General features: G+C 39.4%; 1 protein-coding gene across 4 annotated transcripts in view; it reads left to right on the top strand.

Annotated features, from left to right (window-relative positions):
* The window catches only part of ARIH2 (ariadne RBR E3 ubiquitin protein ligase 2), a 47674-nt gene that overhangs the window by 6957 nt on the left and 21726 nt on the right, over nucleotides 1–18991 (top strand). Inside the window, exon 2 of one of the 4 annotated variants that reach the window (XM_007168783.2) lies at nucleotides 13091–13136. The exons of the other annotated variants lie outside the window; for them this stretch is intronic. Within the exon in view, the coding sequence (XP_007168845.1) occupies nucleotides 13098–13136 (39 nt within the window). The 5' untranslated portion in view covers nucleotides 13091–13097. The remainder of the gene's footprint in view (nucleotides 1–13090; nucleotides 13137–18991) is intronic. 4 annotated transcript variants of the gene reach the window in all.

The raw sequence follows: 18991 nt of genomic DNA, 5'->3' as shown, positions 1-18991 counted from the left end.
AGGCTGTCATATTGTCGGCCCCCTGGAAAGCCTTCCCTTCATCTCCTCACCTTTTAGTACCCTCAGGGCTCCTTCAGAGTCTACCTTGTGATTCCCTGAGTGAGCCTCCTCAAGACCCTCTAGAACACAGTGGTTGTCTCTTTTGGTCCCAGTGTCCAAATGTTACAGCCCATGTTTATTACATCGTATAGTGCAGTCTTCTGACTGCTTCATGTTGTTTTACCTTTTCACGTGTTTTTGCATGTTCTCTCCAACTAGATTGTTACTTCCTGGAGGGCAGAAACTACATTTTACCTTATCTCTCCCATCATCCCTATCACAGTGTTTCATCCATAATAGGTATTGAATAATTTTGAGATACTTGTGGATTTTGTCAACTTTTGATGATGTAGCTGATGTTACTGGTCTGAGTTAGATTCCCTAGTCCCTGCTGTACATTCTCTACTGTCGTAAAAGGGCATTATTCTGTCCTTCAAGATCATGAAGAGCAGAACAAAAAGAACTTGGAACAGAGATGAAGGAACAAAGAGAGATGGAAGAAAGTTGAAACCCCAGGAAAGGGTTAGAGAGAAAATGAAACAAAGAGGAAAATAATCCATGAAATTTTAGATGATGGTAGAAGTAGAAGATGGATTTCTTTTCCCTCCCTCACTGAGGAGCATGTTAACACCATTTCCTTTCTGGGGCTGGGCAGCAAAGGTCCTGGCTCATTTGGTGGCTTGCCTGCACATAAAGGGGCTCAGTGGTGTTTTAAGTGGTTCAGGAATTTGACCAAAGACGACAGGCAGAAGTAGCTTGGTTAAGAGTAAGGGAGAAGGAATCACACACAATATTCCTCTCTCAGGCTGGCTAAAAACTAGCATTGGTTTTATTTTTGTATTTAAAAGTTTTTTGAGACAGGAGGAAATAATTTAAGTGCTAAGTTTACAGAATGGTGTTCACAGGTGCTTTGGCTACTCTCACTCCCCTGTTGCATGTGTCTCTGAGAATGGAGCTCAGTAGTCATCACCCAGGTCAGTACTGATTTCCCTCATTGGTCATGGTGCTGTTTGCACAACTCTGTGACTTATTGAGATATTTAATTCTTTCATATGATTTAGGTGTTATTCAGCTAGTAGGAAATGTGATATGTACGTAGTTTAAAATTAGAGCCTTATGAGCAGCTGTCCATGAACAAAAGCTTAAGTTTGAGGAGTGGCATCAATTTTCCACTGATCGGTGTTACTCATTTTGTTGTGTTCTGGCAGTTGCCTATGGGTGAGCCGTAGCCTAACAAAATTAAGCCTTCTGTTACCTTTTGGGATTTGAAGTCTCTTAAGTAGAAAATTGCCAATTGCCTGGGACACTGGGCTTTTGGTTTAGTGAGGGCCCTTGGTGTCAGAGAGTCTTCCTGTATGTATTCTGGGACCAGTCCTTGAGTAAGATCATTAATTGAGAAAGGAAAGTGCCCAGAAAATCAGATCCTGGGCTGAGGATAGACAACAGAGAAAATGCTTATCTGTTATAGGGTGGTGGTGGGGGGGGACTGCTGATGTTCAAATAATGGCAAAACAGAAGCATTGTTAGAGAATGAGCTATCATCCTATACAAATGGAATAGTCGTGAAAGGTGAAATGATTGCCAAGTGAGGTGGATTGTGTTGTAACAGAGGGAAAATCTCTGACGAATATTTCAAATATTTTAGTGATATTTCAGTCTTTAAAGAAAACAAAGTTACCTTTTTAAAAAAATTTTTTTTAAATTTAATTTTATTTATTTTTGGCTGTGTTGGGTCTTCGTTGCTGCTCACAGGCTTTCTCTAGTTGCGGTGCGTGGGGGCTACTCTTCGGTGTGGTGTGCGGGATTCTCACTGTGGTGGCTTCTATTGTTGCGGAGCACGTGCTCTAGGTGTGTGGGCTTCAGTAGTTGTGGCTCGCAGGCTCTAGAGTGCAGGCTCAGTAGTTGTGGCGCATGGGCTTAGTTGCTCCACGGCATGTGGTATCTTCCTGGACCAGGGCTCGAACCCATATCTCCTGCATTGGCAGGTGGTTTCTTAACCACTGTGCCACCAGGGAAACCCTACATGCTGTATTTTTATATGAAACTTACACAAAGATTATTATTGCTGCTATAGATGAGGGGGGGCCTTTTCTAGTAATAACAGGCATTTTTATTGCAAAATGTGCTATAGTTAACTTAGAATAATTTTGTCATTCAGTGAATCCTGTTGGTACTGTTCCCTGAATTGCATGAGGCATTTGCTGTCAGGCTGCCTAAGAAGGGGATTAGGCATGGTTAAGCCCCAGAGAGAGCCCAGGCTGGCTTTCATTGGTGATGGGCTGGAAGCGTCTCCCACGTTGTGTGCTCTTTCTCTCAGCAGCATGTCAGGGCTGTGGGCGGGAGAGGCAAAGTGTTGCTGCTCAGAGCCCTGCCCATGCTTCAGAAAGGAGAAGAAATAGTACATTTTGGGCTAGATCTAGTCCATGGAGCTACTGTGAGCCATCTGAGCTTTCTGTTGATAGGATAAACTTCAAGATAGGGTGCAACAGCAGTGCAAGTAACCGAAGTCCACAGGTCGATTAAGCATGGGGATGGGGAAGTTACCTTCTGGCTGGAGTGGGAGACTAAGATGTATAGGTAAAAAGGAATAAAATCATGAATGCAGCCTAAGGTGTCTTTACTGTTGGAGGGAAGAATTTGATTTTTTAAACTTCAGTGCTGAAGTGTGCTGCTCATTTTCTCAAGCCTGGTTTTCCTCAAATAGGGTTAGAGAAGTAAACTGGTTATTAATGAGTGTTTTTACTACAGTTCTTGCTTTACGAATTGCTGTATTAACTGTAGTAGAGCTGGGAAAATGTTCCCTAGAACACTCTATTCTGCCACCCTCTTGCTTGAATTTGTTTTAAGATCTAGTGCTTGCTATTCAGCAAAATATGGCTGGAAAATATATCAAAGTTCTTTTGCTATGGATCATTTTTCCCTTTCGTGGGTGAATCATGAGTTTTCAGGACTTCTGACTTTAAATGCAGAAGTCTTTATAGTCCCTTGTTCAAAACAACCTGGTTTCTATGCATTGTCATTTGTAACATAAGCAGTTAATATTCTTAAGAACAAATACCTTATATTTATCCTTTCTCTCAAGTGGCACTAAGGTTTTGTATAATATCTGGAAAAGACTAACTTTATTTATTAAGTCAACTTTCTTGTATTCTGGTATAGCTGAATTTTAAGAACATTTTACTTTTATTTATACATTCATTAATTAACCAAGTAATGGTTGTTTTCTTGTTACTACTCATGGAAAAGTATCTTTAAGCTGGGCCTAGTAACACTGAATGTTTGTGTGCTGAACAGCCATCTGATTTCTATTTTTATGATCTGATGTCAGGTTTCTTTGCATGCCTGTATCTCAGAATCTAGATTAAATTCCTGTGTTTCAAATAGTTGGTTGTTAGTGGGTGTGTTGACGTACTTCACCATGCTTTAGTCTGGAAGTCTGATTTGTGTTTTACTGGTATATAAATTTACTTTTTAAAGGGAGATGAGAAATGTCCAGAGTGACATTGAGAATTGCCTAAGTACAGCTAGTGCTAGAGTTGTCCCTGTCTTGCCAGTTTAGAAAGGTTATTGTTATCATTGGCTTTGTGTCCTCACTGTGTACCTGGCATCACACACAACATGCTCACTGCCTTCCAGAAAAGAGCTTCTTCATCACATTCAAGGCCAGCTTTCATTCTGGTCTTTTCTTGTACTTTCACACTACCTTAGGAACCGTGTAAACCATTTGTAAGGGCAGGAAGAGAGAGATTATTAAAGAGCGTGAGGTAAATATGGAGGCGCTCCTCCATTTTTAAATAACCATGAAAATGAAAGTAAAGGCATATATATGTTATAAACACAGATGAACAAAGAGAACATGTGGGGGGAGCATGTGGGACATCATTGCACGTGGGAGCCAGTTTGTCCAACATGTCTTTGAGGAGGTTGTGGGCTCTGATTTGACTGACAAAGACTGGGAAAGATAAGTGTGCTGCAGATGGGGGGATTAATTAAAGGTCTGTATGGAGAACAGTCAGCCCTGCTCTCACTTGGTCTCTCGGCAAAATAATCAAGGGGTGATTCTAATTCCACAGTTGTCCTAAACCTGAACTTATTTATATTTAAATGTTTATTGTTGAGATGTTACTACAGTTGAAGAATATCATTCATAATTGATGACTGATTAAAAAAAAAGAACGCCATTCATAATTCCATTAACGTAAAATAAAAGTTTTCTTCCTTGCTTATTATCCTTAGGTTTTGTCCGTATTCATAGATAATGTTACTGTGCTGCAATTCATTCATTCATTCAACCAATATTTATTGAGCACCTACTATGTTCCAGGCACTGGGAAAATAGCTGTGAACAAAATAGACAAAAATCCTTGATCTGGGCAACAGTACATTCTATTAATCATTATGTACATGTATTTATATATTCTATTTTTTTATGTAAATTTCAAACATTTCCTCTTGTTTATACTTCATCCTCATTAGTTATTTTAGGGATAACATACCATCTTGTTCTTGAACCATAATTTGCTCAAGCTTTCCCCATTGGGCATTTAGGTGAGTACTTATGTGTTACAGTTATGGGGACTGGTTATATTGCTGTGAGTATTTTCATGGATGTAGCCTTTGTGTTGTTGAGCCTGGGCTAGTGGTCAGATAACTAGGTTCCAGTTCCTTTTCTGCCATTTAATATAACATGACCATGGGCAAGTTTCTCAACATCTCTAAGCTTCAATTTTCTCATCTATAAAATAATGATAATTAATACCTTCTTCACAGCATTAAGTGAGATGATGCATATAAAGTGCCTGGCACATGAGTGTTCAAACATGGTCATGGTAGAAGCAGGGCAAGAGTTGAATAAGGAGAATATTGCTTTCACTTGTTTGCTGTGGTTCCTTAAACATTCTCAGGATTGTGCATTTTAAGTCATAGGGTAGGAGCCACATTGTGGAAGGTTCTGGGTGACATATTACTGACCTCTGCTTCTGAGTGTGCATGTGGTAGTTGGATCATGTACCTTGGACTCTTTTGCCTTCGTCAAAGCCTCTAGTGTCCTTCTCCTGGGGCCTACTGATAAGAAAAGTAAAAAGAACACAAGTTGAATTTTGAATTGGGACTAGGAAAAGATTATAGGGGAATGTAGCCTGTCTTTTGTTCCTACATTTCTTTTTTTTTTTTTTAACTGAAAAACATTATTGTTCCTACATTTCTGATGAACTGCAGCGGTTGGTCTTGTGCCTGCATTGACAGCACTCCTTAATGAAGTGCTTAGCTTAGTTGATTTTGGGATCCTTGTTACTAAGGCACCTCCTTACCTTTTTTTTTTTTTTTCCCCCATGCCACATGGCATGTGGGAATCTTAGTTCCCTAACCAGGGATCGAACCTGTGCCCGCTGCAGTGGAAGTGAGGAGCCTTAACCACTGGACCGCCAGGGAATTCCCAAGCACCTCCTTACTTTAACTTTTGCTCTGTTCCAATATCACTCCCCTACTGCTCTAGGAAAAATTTAAAGGATTAGAGTTCTCTGCTCGAAAGAGTGAAGAGTTGTAGGAAAGATTTGAGAAAGGTGCAGACTGAGACAGCAGGAAGCTTCTCATCTTGCTCGTCCTGAAATGTGTCTGCCTGTGGCTTGATTAATTAAACTGTCATGAATTGTTGGCATTTGAAGCTTATGTTGTGTTCTCTTTTCTTTAAACTATCACGAGCCTTTATAAACATGAAATGGTTTTACTGTGATAACCACAAGTTATCAATCATAAATAGAGGAAAGTACAGTCAGGAAGAGTGAGAGGTTTGTTTGGAGATTTTAACAGGAGAACAGAGCTGTTCTTAAAATCATGAACAAAGAGTGGTCTCTATCTGAGAATGTTGCTCTCTGTGACTAGCAGTTTCTTTCCTGGCCAGTACATGCTCTACCCACTCATTTCCTTTTTCCGTTGTTTTAGACTTTTACTGGTTTCTTCAATGCTCTCACTATCATTTTCCAGTCTGTATATAGCCTTGCCACTTTTTACAAGAAATATTCCAATGCCATCAAACGTGGCTTTCTGGATTCTGTATCTTAATTGGTGATACTACCATCTACCAAGCTGGAAACTGAGGATTTACCCTTGACTCCCTTCTCCCATGAAGCCCTCTCTGATCTCCAGACAGAGTCAGACACTCTTGCCTCTATACCACTTTGTGGTACGTTTCTTTCTTTGTTCTTTTTTAAGTTTATTTATTTATTTTTGGCTGCATTGGGTCTTCGTCATTGAGTCTTTGTTGCTGCGCGTGGGCTTTCTCTAGTTGCGGCGAGCAGGGGCTACTCTTCATTGTGGTGTGCAGGCTTCTCATTGCAATGGCTTCTCGTTGCAGAGCACAGGCTCTAGGCGTGCAGGTTTCAGTAGTTGTGGCATGCGGGCTCTAGAGCGCAGGCTCAGTAGTTGTGTCGCACGGGCTTAGGTGTTCCATGGCATGTGGGATCTTCCTGGACCAGGGCTCGAACCCGTGTCCCCTGCATTGGCAGGCGGATTCTTAACCACTGCGCCACCAGGGAAGTCCCTGTACATGTTTCTTGGTATGTACTTATGCTATTTGGAAAATTAGTTGTTTGTAAGCCAGGGATTGAACTCTTTGAGATAGAGGTCCATGTTTTCTCTTTGTATAACAGCATCTAGCAAAAATGCCAGGTTATGTTTTGTTCTCAGTAAGTGTTGCTTGTTGTTGATCTGACTGTCTATGCCCAGGCCAATAATTGCAAAAGTTGAGAATCTAACCCCAAGGCTCTACTCTGTGTGCTCATGTTTGTAAATAGAAGACATGCTTGTTGAAGAGCTTCCATGAAGCCAGCTGACTTTTAAGTACAGATAATATATATCTAGTGGACGTGTGGTTCCCAGCTTGGTGTGCGTGTCAGAATTAGTTTTGGCAGTTCTCATACAGAAGACTGAACTTCGTGCAGATGTAATAAAACAGAATCTTCAGAGGTGAGGTGAGGTATTTTACATTATATTCATGTGGAAGTACAAAAAAATTATGAAATGATTCAGGTTATCAAAATGAGGAGAGAGGAGTGCATCCTTTCTTTGGCTGCTGAAAAGATATGTCCAACATTCAGAGTGTACTGGTTTTTTAACCAGAATGGGAGTAGGATGTAAACTGCCCACCTATACTCACAAATTGGGTAGGTTTCCTGTAATATTTTTGATGTCTAAACATTACTTCATATTTCCTTATCAAAATAAAAGTGGGTCCTTATGTCCATGTTGATGATGAGTAGCTGTAAAACTGACTAATAGTATCTGCAATCATAAATACAATGTGAATGTTTTAAAGGGTTTTTATTTTATGACACTAGTAGAACACCTGAAGTCTTCGCTTCAAGATGGTTGGCTGCCCTCACATACGTTTGTCCCTTCTGCATTTGTTTTTGTTTGTTTGGTATTCAAATGTCTGTAACAGTTTTATTTGCAATAGCCAAAAACTGGAAACAACCCAAATATCCACAAACAGATGAATGAACAAATAGTGGCATACCCATAGAACAGCGTACTGTCATCAATATAAAAAGAGTGGGCTGCTCATATAAACATCATTGATAAATCTCAAAATATGCTGCATGAGGAAGCTCAGGGGGAAAAATAAACAATTTATTATTTCAATCATATACAGTGCTAGAAAATGCAAACTTATCTGTTGTAAAGGAAAGTAAATTAATGGTTGCCTGGAGAGCTGGGGGGAGGGCAGGAAGAGAGAGATTATTAAAGAGCATGAGGTAAATATGGAGGTGCTCCTCCATTTTTAAATAACCATGAAAATGAAAGTAAAGGCATATATATGTTATAAACACAGATGAACAAAGAGAACATGTGGGGGGAGCATGTGGGACATCATTGCACGTGGGAGCCAGTTTGTCCAACATGTCTTTGAAGAGGTTGTGGGCTCTGATTTGACTGACAAAGATTGGGAAAGATAAGTGTGCTGCAGATGGGGGGATTAATTAAAGGTCTGTATGGAGAACAGTCAGCCCTGCTCTCACTTGGTCTCTCGGCAAAATAATCAGGATAATCTGGGGAGATATAGGGCACTTAGAGAATGTAAGCTTTGGTTCTCTTCATTTGTCATTTTGGGAGCCCTTGAGTCTTGAATAATTACTGCCCCTGATCAGTCACCCTAAAGAAAAGCCTGTCATTTGGCGGGTCTGTTCATGTACACAGAGCTAGTATTCATTTCCTGAGGCCCCCTTTTTGAAAATTGTAACATTCACATAAAATTCACCATTTTAGGGGCTTCCCTGGTGGCGCAGTGGTTGAGAATCTGCCTGCCAATGCAGGGGACACGGGTTCGAGCCCTGGTCTGGGAAGATCCCACATGCCGCGGAGCAACTGGGCCCGTGAGCCACAATTACTGAGCCTGCGCATCTGGAGCCTGTGCTCCGCAACAAGAGAGGCCGCGATAGTGAGAGGCCCGCGCACCGCGATGAAGAGTGGCCCCCGCTTGCCACAACTAGAGAAAGCCCTCGCACAGAAGCGAAGACCCAACACGTCCAAAAATAAATAAATAAATAAATAAAATTCACCATTTTAAAGTATACAATTTAGTGGCATTTAGTACACTCATAGTGTTGTGCAACCATCTTCTCCATCTAGTTCCAAAACATTTTCATCACCCCAAAAGGAAACTTGGTACCCATTAAGCAGTTACTTTCCACTCCCCCCATCTCTGGCAGCCACTAACCTGCTTTCTGTGTCTCTGGATTTACCTATATATGCTATATAAATGGAATCATGCAATATGTGACCTTTTGTGTTGTTATCTCTTAGCATAATGTTTTTGAGGTTCATCCAAGCTGTAGCATGTATCAGTACTTCATCCCCCTTTTTGGGTGACTCTTTATTTTTTAATGTGAATGGCTAACCAAGAATTACCAGACATTTCGGGAAAACATGCAAAATGAAAGAGAAACAGAAAAATTGACCTTAGCTGAAACAGACCAGTAGGTAATTTTGCTTGTTTTTAAAAGTGCACTATTTAGTATTTGCCAAGATACTCAAGAAGATGTGGCATCTATAAAACAATCAGAGATGCCATCAGGAAGAAAATCAAAACAAAAAGAACTTGTGGAGATGAATTATGGGTTTGTCAAGTTAAAAAATATTCCATAGATAGGTCAGAAGATAAAATCAAGAAAATCTCTCAATGTAAAGCCAACATGCAGGCAAAAAATGTATGTGAAAAAACAGAGATATGGAGGTTCAATCCAGAGATCCAGCGTTTACTAGGATTTGTGGGAAGTGAGAACAAAAAATTGAAGGAAAGAAAATATTAAAAAGTATAAGAAGGAAATTTCCAGGAGCCAAAGGGAGGAGAGTCTTCATATTGAAAAGGTCTATTCTTTGCCCAGAAGAATAAGGAAAGACCCATTGCCAGAACTGTCCCTGTGAAATTTCAGAAAAACAAGGATAGGCAGAAAACTCTAAAAGTTTCCATAAAGATATACCAGGTGTTCTAAAAGAAATGGGAATCAGATGTCTCAGCAGCAGCAGTGACAACCAGAAGACAGTGGAGCAATGGCCTTCAAAGTCCTGAGGGAAAATAGTTTTGAATCTAGAATTCTGTCCTTGAAAAATAAACTCGTTTTCAGATGTGCAAGGACTCCCAAAATTTACTTCCCTTGTACCTTTTCTGAAGTAGTTACTTCAAGATGAAAATCAAAAAAGAGAAAAATAAAATTCAAGAAATGATTGAGGACTTACCTGGTGGTGCAGTGGTTAAGAATCCACCTGCCAATGCAGGGGACACAGGTTCGAGCCCTGGTCTGGGAAGATCCCACATGCCGCAGAGCTACTAAGCCTGTGTGCCACAACTACTGAGCCTGCGCTCTAGAGCCCACGAGCCACAACTACTGAGTCCACTTGCCACAACTACTGAGGCCCATGCTCCTAGAGCCTGTGCTCCACAACAAAGAGAAGCCACCGCAATGAGAAGCCTGTGGGCCGCAAAGAAGAGTAGCCTCAGCTGCCTCAACTAGAGAAAGCCCGCGTGCAGCAACGAAAACCCAAAGCAGCCAAAAATTAATTAATTAATTAATTAATTTTAAAAAAGAAAAGAAATGATTGAACTAACCTAGTAGTCCAGTGAAAAGTCTCATGTTCGGCTGTGTAACAGGCCTGGAAAATGGTCAGCCCAGATTGGAACAGAAACTTGGTGGGATCCAAGAAAAATTTCTTCAGGAATGGGAGTGAGGTGGATTCCAGCAATAGATAGAATGAAGAAACTGGAAGATGGTTGGGATGTGGTGAAGAAGCCATAGGTCTCTTCACAAGAGGCAAGGGAATTAGAATTCCCATGCAAAGCAGAAAAACTACGCACAAAAAATCACAAGCCAAATAAATATAAAGCAAACCCTCCATATGGCACAAGTATGAGTGATTGGCAGCGACTAATAATGATAATTTATTTGTGCCTGATGTACGAACATTCTTCTTTGAGTGGGCCAAGGATCGTGACATTGGAAGCTCAGGGTAGAAAATGCAATTGTGGTCCTGTAAACAATGTCTTAAAATTACAAAGGCTACAGATAGAGGAACTGAAAATAGTGATTTTAATATCAAAAAGTTGGGGCTTGGATGGGAGTGGGTAGGGAGTGGTATAAGTAAGCTAAGTCTGGTAGAGAATTACGGGCCCACTCAGCGATGTTGGTAACAACCAGAAGAACCCAGACGAATGACTGGGAGAGATTTCTCCTGGATGGGAAGACTGGGAGGATGGGGGTGGGGCAGGACAGAGGGGCAGGTGGTGTTCCTTTTCATCAAAGTGCTTTTTATGAACCATTTGATTTATTTTTTGTTCAGTGGTAATTGGGATAGGTAAAGAATTTGTTGATTCCCAATAAAAGAAGTGTTTCTGAGTGTCTTCTGTTGTCTTAACTTTTAGATAGATGCTAGGAAAGATGGGGAAAAAATAGTTTAACCTCTACCATAAAATAACTTAAAGATCTCTTTGCCTTTAGTTTCTGCCCCCTCCTTTTTTAGAATGGTGAGAAAGAAAGGAGGTATAAATAAATAAAACCTTTTCTACTTCTATTTCATATTTTCTGATATACCCACTAAAAGCACCATTTTATTTTGCTCTCTTGAAAAACTTGAAGTGGTTTCTCCAGATTCCAGCCTGAACTCTTCTTTCCTGTTGCTCCTCTCCCTAATGTTTGATTTTTGCTTCCTCAAACCTCCTGTCAGCATCTCTGCCATTCCTGTCACCCTCAGAAGGCTTCTCAGCCCGCCATTCTTTTTCTTTTTTTTTTAAACCCTCCCTTCTGGAGCTGTATCTGGCCTCTCCTGGTAGATTGTGCACCCCCTGAGGGCTTGGAAGGCTTTGGTGCCTGCCTGGGCTCTGGAGGAGGCTGTGGATTTGCAGTGGTTTGAGATTAGACCATAGGAGATGGGCAGAGGGTAGCGTTAGCATATAGCACCTAGTACTGGCACAGGCATTGTTCTAGGTGCTTAGGTATGACAGAGAAGGAAAGTGTTCTTAAAAACCTCTTCCCTCAGAGAGGAGCTTCTATTCTGATGGAGGTTTACATAAACATAAAAGTTATAAAAATGTGATATATGTTTTGAGCATAGCTAACAACAGCAGTCAGTGGCTCTGTCTTTGAAACATGCTGTTGGAGTTTGTGGCTTTGTCACTAAGATATGCTAGCCTATGAGATGTCTTATGGAGAAGAGAGGTGACCTAGCTGGAACTGCCTAGAGGTATTTGGTATTCCCTCTCCTTTGTCTCCTCACAGTAGCAGTAGCTGGAGAAGACAGCATTGTTTGAAATCACTTATGGACAAGATGGGCTTATAGCTGCGGGAATATGGTAGGAGACTTGGCTTTTAGTCCTACTATGTGTAGTTCATTGGCTGTCAGCTCCTATCTGCATTTCTTTTGGTTGTGGTTACTGGATATGACCTTGGTTCACTGAAGTTGTAATCATCCTGCCTATATATGGCATCCCCCTAGAAAACTGTTAGAATTCTAGAAGGGGCTGTAATCAGCCTTTTGTACTAAGTATTTCCCAGAAGATTTTCATTGAAATGCAAACCTAAAAGATATGCTGGCTGGGATTTACTTCACAATAATCTAGAGGGTAGGGGATAGGTAGGGTGCAGATACAGTGGACCTGGCCATGAGTTGATGTTGGAGCTGGGTGATGGGTACATGGGTTTCATTATAGTCTTCACTTATGTAGATGCTTGGAATTTTTCATAATAAAAAAAGTACCCTCATGGTCAAGAAATGGATGACTTTCTTATTTTTGCTTTATTGTATTGTTCATAAATAACTTTAGTAAGGTCTTTAGGTGTTTCTGGTATTGATTTTAATGATCAGAGACCATAACAGGACTAAATTAAGGATAGACTGGAGAGAAATCTTCAAATTTGTGTTTATTAATCAGATTTTTTAAAGCACTTGTAATACATGGGTGCCTCAGTTACAAGTCAGCCCTCCCTCTGTGGAGAGAAAGTAAAGGAAGCAAAGTTACAATCAGGTGCCTTAGAGCTGACCTTTTAGAGGCTGAGGGTATGAAGGTGTGAAGTATGGGAGAAGTGAAGGCCCACCACTTAAATTCGACTTTAGGGGTGGGTCTTGCCTAAGGTCAGAGGCACTCTGGGACCCTACTACCACCACCACCACTGCTGATTTTGCCCCATTCTAGGCTGGTGTTCACCTACTCCTTTGTCTCTGTGCTTTAACCTTACTTCTTTCTCTTATTCCTTCGGTACTTTCTTGCCTCACCCTCTACCCTCCAAGACCGAAATCCATCCATCTTGATCTCCTTAGGCTAGTTTTCCTGTATCATGTCCCTTTCTACCCCAGGCCCAGAAGCTGGCCAACAATTCACTCTTCCTTCATCTCTGCTTTTTAGTGAATGACCACTAGTGTTTGTTAACAAATGTGATTGGACCATGAAGTGGCTTAACAACAGGCTGAGGCATGGAGACCCATTCATGTAGCCTTAAAAGATTTCAGGCAGTTGGCAAGTAAGAATTCTAAATAAAAATTGAAACTACCACCTGTATTTTTTCAGGCCGTTGATGCTCACTGCCATCAGCTGCATCCTCCCTATGGCACTGGTAAGTGTGGGAAGGGCTGGTGACAATTTTGGTGGGCTGCTGAATTTCTTTTTTCTGGGGGAAAAAAATCTATCTGCAAGCTGTGTTATTAACTTGTCCCCAAGGGCTGGACAGCTTGAACCAGCTATAGGAGACTAAAACGATGAAGAAGCAACTGACCATGCTCAGGGGTTTCCTTGGGGAACTGTTGTCAGGAATGGAGGCTATTCAGTATGTGCTTTGATCCTTACATAAAATTAGCATGTTCTGTGCATTATTTTGAATAATAAACATACTATCCAGGTTCTCTGGGATGTCAAGTAATGACTGTTAAATTTCCTGAAATTCTGAAGACATTTTTCCCAAAGATAGATGTCGGCGATGTATTGAAAGAGTACAGAATATTGTATGTACTTATCGTTTCCTTCAGTAGCAGGATTTATCTCCCTCTGGTATTTTAAGTTCTTTGTGGTCAGGGGATCAAAAATGTTTGTTCCAATGATTAAGTTATAAAATTCTGATAGAGACTTACTTGAATTTTTATCGGGGAAGGGTTTGGTAGAAACCAGAAAAGAAATTTGTGGCTCTCATTTACTAACAGACTTCAGGTGGACTTGGGGTCCTGTGATTTGAAAAATAATTTCACCACAGTCAGCTTTCTGCTCAGGGACCTAATAGGGAAAATACATACAATGAAATTGAAACATAGAGTGGGGCAGCAAGTCATAGGAATGCTAAAAGAATGCTAAAATATAACACAATGACCAGATTGCTGCTGGAGTTGCCTTATCTAAGCTCCTGTAATCCTGCTTCTGTCTCCTTGTAATGAGTGGGTCAGAGGCCACATAGATCCAGAAGTTTTATCTTATCAAGGTAGTCTCCATTCCAAGTTGACAGGCTGATGCTTATACTATTTCATTTCTCTAGTCTCTGAAGCCCTTAGATCATGGAGTAAAAGTGCCTCCAGACAGAATATCTAACGAAATGCTGAGGTTGTAGACTTGTGTGCTGTTAACCATGTCAGGAACTGCTTGCTGATAACAGCAGTTAAAATATTCATGTACGCTTCATTACATCTGTGAGAAAATCTTAGCATCATTGGCTCATATCCTGGATTTTCCCCCTCAGGTCCAACTCCTACCCACCCACCCCCCAAAGCCCTGCTTGTGAAGCCAGGATAGAATTGTGTGCACACTTTATATATTCTTTGTTAAAAAACAGAAAGGAGAACTTAACTCCCCAGCAGCTGTCTACTCCTTTAGGTATCTGTGAACAGGTGGTAACTACTGAACATGTTTTGAGGGCCTCTATCCGGGAAATACCTTCTTAAGTGTCTCTCCTAAACATTATGGAGGATGACAGAAGAAGTTTGCCTGCAACCTTTGGGAAATAGTGATGTCCAGCAGCAAAGTCCTTTTTGACATGCATGTAGCCAAGTGCTTCCTGAAATAAAGATCAGAAAACCATCTAAGGGTGTTGAGATTGTAAATGTAATGGCAAAACAAAGCCAAATTGGATTGGCAATACAGAACAATGTCCAGGGTGGATGACAACAGAGGTGACCCCACAGTCCTTTCAAGCTGGAGGGAAAGCTCTACAGAGTCTTCTGACCCATTGTGGGTCAGGTTTGAGGGTACAGGGAATGAGGGAAAAAAGGCAGGGAAGATGGGCTACACTTGGCCTCTCTTCTGACCCCATCTTTGACTCTGTGAAAACCTTCTCTAGACCACCCAGGGACGTGAGGGCACCCTTCAGTCTTTGATGAACTTTATACCACTACTTGCCCTCTCTTCCCCACTTTGATCAGTCACACTCCCTTCCCCAGCTCCCTGGAGAAAATGAGAGAGAAGTTCTTATCTTTGGGGCTTACGTTCACACTGACCAAGGCTTAGGCACAAATGCAGTTGCTCAGAGACAGGCCAAGGAGTGAGAGGAAGGCAGGCCTGAGAGCTGTGCCCTGTGGAACAGCAACAGTTTGAGCTGACAGACCGGGAGAAGAGCATCTAATGGAACACTAAGAAGGCTGGGTGTGGGAGGTTTAGAGGGAGCCAGAGTGTTGTGAAGTTATTGGCATTACAGACCTATTTATGCTAAAATTCACATTGCCTAATCGGTTAACCTTTGGTCAGAACTATGTTAAAAACCCTGAAGGGAAATTTTTCATTTCGAAGAGTAAGTAAAAGATCAAAATGAACTATTTGATGCAGTAGTGTAAGGGTCAACCCTCCGTTTACTGTGACATTTGTTTATGCAGATGATTGCCATTGAATTAAATTTGGCAAACTTTCCCTCCAACTTCATGAAAAATTTAAAATATACAAAGAAGTTTAAAGAATTATACAGTGGGCATCCATTTACATACCATCTAGATTATATAGTTGCTAACTTTTTGCTGCATTTACTTTATCATATATCTGTCCATCAATTTTATTTTTAAACAGCTTTATTGAAGTATTACTGACATTCCATTAAATTCATCCATTTTAAAGGGTACCATTAGAAGAGTTTTAGTAAATGTAAACAAATATACAACCATCACCACAATCCAAGTTATAGAACATTTTCATCACCCAGAAAGTTCCCTTGTATCCATTTGTAGTTGGTCCCCACTCCCAGTCCCACCAAACTGCTGATCATCTTACTGTCTGCATAGTTTTGCCTTTTCTAGAAATTTAATATAAACTGAATCATACAATATGTAGTCTTTTGTGTCTGGCTTCTTTCACTTAGCGTAATGTTTTCAAGGTTCATCCATGTTGTATCACATGTCAGTATTGCTTTCCTTTTATTGCCCAATGATGATTTTCCATTGCATAGATATATACCACATTTTGTTTATCCATTCATTCATCAGTTGATGAACATTTGGGTTGATTCCAGTTTTTGGCTATTATGAAATATGATGCTATGATTGTTTATATCCAGGGTTTTATGTGGACATGTTCTCATTTCTCTTGGATAGATATCTAGCAGTGGGATTGCTAGGTCATATGGTAAATGTATGTTTAACATTTTAAGAAAATGCCAAACTGTTTTCTGAGGTGACTCTACTATTTTACATTCCCACCAGCATTATATAAGTGTTCCAGGTTCTCCACATGCTTGCTAGCACTTAGTCAGTCTTCTGGATTATAATCACTCTAGTGAGTGTGAAGTAGTATCTTGTAGTTTTAATTTGCATTTCATTTCCCTAATGACTAATAATATTGAGGATCTCTTCTTGTGTGTATCTGCTATTCATACTTTTTTTTGTGAAGTGTCTGTTCAAATCTTTTGCCCATTTTAAAAAAATTGAGGTGTTTGTCTTATTATTGAGTTGTATGAGTTCTTTATATGTTGCGAAATAAGTTCTTTATCAGATACATGATTTGCAATTATTTTTTCTCCCATTTTGTGGCCTGTCTCTTCCATTTTCTTAATAACGTCCTTTGAAGAGTAAGCGTTTAATTTTGATGAAGTCCAGTTTATCAGATTTTTTCTTTTAAGGATTGTGCTTTCAGTATCATATCTAAGAAATCTTTGCCTAAAACTAAGGTTGCAAAGATTTTCTTCTGTGTTTTCTTGTAGAAGTTTTATAGTTTTCAGTTTCATTTAAATCTGTGAACTATTTTGAGTTAATTTTTGTGTGACATGAACTAAGCATCTAAGTTCTGTGTTTTTTTGTTTTGTATAATGATATTCAGTTACTCCGGAATCGTTTGTTGAAGACTATCCTATCCTCCAATGAATTACATTGTGGAAATTAACCATAAGTGTATGAGTTTACTTCTGGACTTTATTCTGTTCCATTGATCTATATGTCTGTCCTTAAGCCAGTACCCCACTGTCTTGATTACTGTAGCTTTATAGTAAGTCTTGAAGTCAGATGGTATAAGTCCTCCAACTTTGCTCTTTCAAGATTGCTTTGGGGACTTCCCTGGCTGTCCAGTGGTTAAAACCCTTGCTTTGACTTTGATTAATTTTTTAAAATAAATTTATTTTTTTTATTTATTTTTGGCTGTGTTGGGTCTTCATTGCTGTATGTGGGCCTTCTCTATTTGTGGTGAGCGAGGGCTACTCTTCGTGGTGGTGCACGTGCTTCTCATTGCGGTGGCTTCTCTTGTTGCGAAGCACAGGCTCTAGAGCGCGTGGGCTTCAGTAGTTGTGGCGTGCGGGCTCTAGAGCACAGGCTCAGTAGTTGTGGCACACGGGCTTAGTTGCTCCGCGGCACGTGGGATCTTCCTGAACCAGGGCTCGAACCTGTGTCCCCTGCATTGGCAGGCAGATCCTTAACCACTGTGCCACCAGGGAAGTCCCTGATTTTGATTAATTTTGATTGCTGTGTTCAGTCTATAGCTATGTTGTCCAGTATGGTAGCTGTGACCACATGTAGCCATTGGGTATTGGAAATATGGCTAGTTTGGATTGGTATGTGCTATAATTCTGAATACAATGGACTTTGAAGATTTAGATGGAAAAAAGATGTAAAATATAGTTTATTCGTTTCTATGGATTAACATGTTGAAATAATATTTTAGATATATTGGGTTAAATAAAATATAAATAAATTTTAGTTTTCATTTGTTTGCTGCAAATGAAAACTAAAATTTATATATTTTATATAAATTTATATATTATATAAATTTATATAAAATTTGTATTTTATATAAATTTATAAAATTTATATATTTTTATATATTGGCATTCTATTTTTTTATCTTACTAAATTTATTAGTTCTACTAGTAGTCTTGTAGATTCTTTTAGGATTTTCTGTGTAAATAGTCATTTTATTTAGGAATAGAGACAGATTTGCTGCTTCTTTTTTTAATCTTTTATGTCTTTTTTGTGTCTTTTTTTTTTTTTTTTCCTTTCCTTATTGCCCTGGGTAGGGCTTTCATAATGTTAAGTGACATGATGAGAGTGGTCATCCCTGTGATGTTCCTGATCTTAGCATTCACTATTTCATTATTGAGTATAATGTTTTCCATAGATGCCCTATATTTGATTTAGGCAGTTCCATTTTTCTTCCTAATTTGCTAAGAATTTTTGTCTTGAATGATTATTGAGTTTTATCAAATGAGTTTTCTTGCATCTACTGAAATGGTCATTTGGGTTTTTTCTGCCTTTATTTTGTTAATTCAGTGAATTGTCTTAGGAGTTTTCACATGTTAAATCAGCCTTTTCTATATTGCTGGATTTAATTTGCTAAAATATTTGGATTGATTTTTGTGTTTTTGTTCATAAGGCTTATTTGTAATTTTATTTTTATATTTTTGTTAGGTTTTTATATCAGGGTTATGTTAGTCTCATAAAGCGAGTTTGGAAGAAGTATTCCTTCCTGCTCTAGTTTCTGAAAATGTTTATTTAAGATTAGTTTTGATAGAATTCACCAGTAAAAACTTCTGGGTCTAGCATTTTGTGAGAAAATTTTTTATCATGAATTCAATGTCTTTAATAGATATAGAGCTATTCAGTTTTTCTTTTGTGTCAGTTTTGGTAAGTGTTTTTCAAGGAACTTGTCAATCTCTTCTAAGATACCAAATTTATTAGCATTTGATTATTCATATTTTCTTATTTTCCTTTTAATACCTGCAAGATTTGTAGGGATAGTCCCTCTTACAACCCTTGTTATTGGCAATTTGTATTCTCTTTTTTTTCTTAATTGTTCTAGCTAAAGTTTTTATCAACTTTATTGATTTTTTTTAAAGAATCAACTTTTGGACTTTATTTATTTTCACTATTTGTTTTGGATTTTATTTCTGTTTTTATCTATTTTCTTCTTTTAACTGAGTTTTGTCATCTTTTTCTAGCTTCTTAAGGTAGGCGCTTATGTCATTGATTTTTGGACCTTTCTTCTATAGTATAAATATTTACATTTGTAAATTTCCCTCTTGGC

The sequence above is a fragment of the Balaenoptera acutorostrata genome, chromosome 10, assembly GCF_949987535.1.
Source record: "Balaenoptera acutorostrata chromosome 10, mBalAcu1.1, whole genome shotgun sequence".
NCBI classification, from domain to species: domain Eukaryota; kingdom Metazoa; phylum Chordata; class Mammalia; order Artiodactyla; family Balaenopteridae; genus Balaenoptera; species Balaenoptera acutorostrata.
This window is presented reverse-complemented; position numbering and strand designations above follow the sequence as displayed.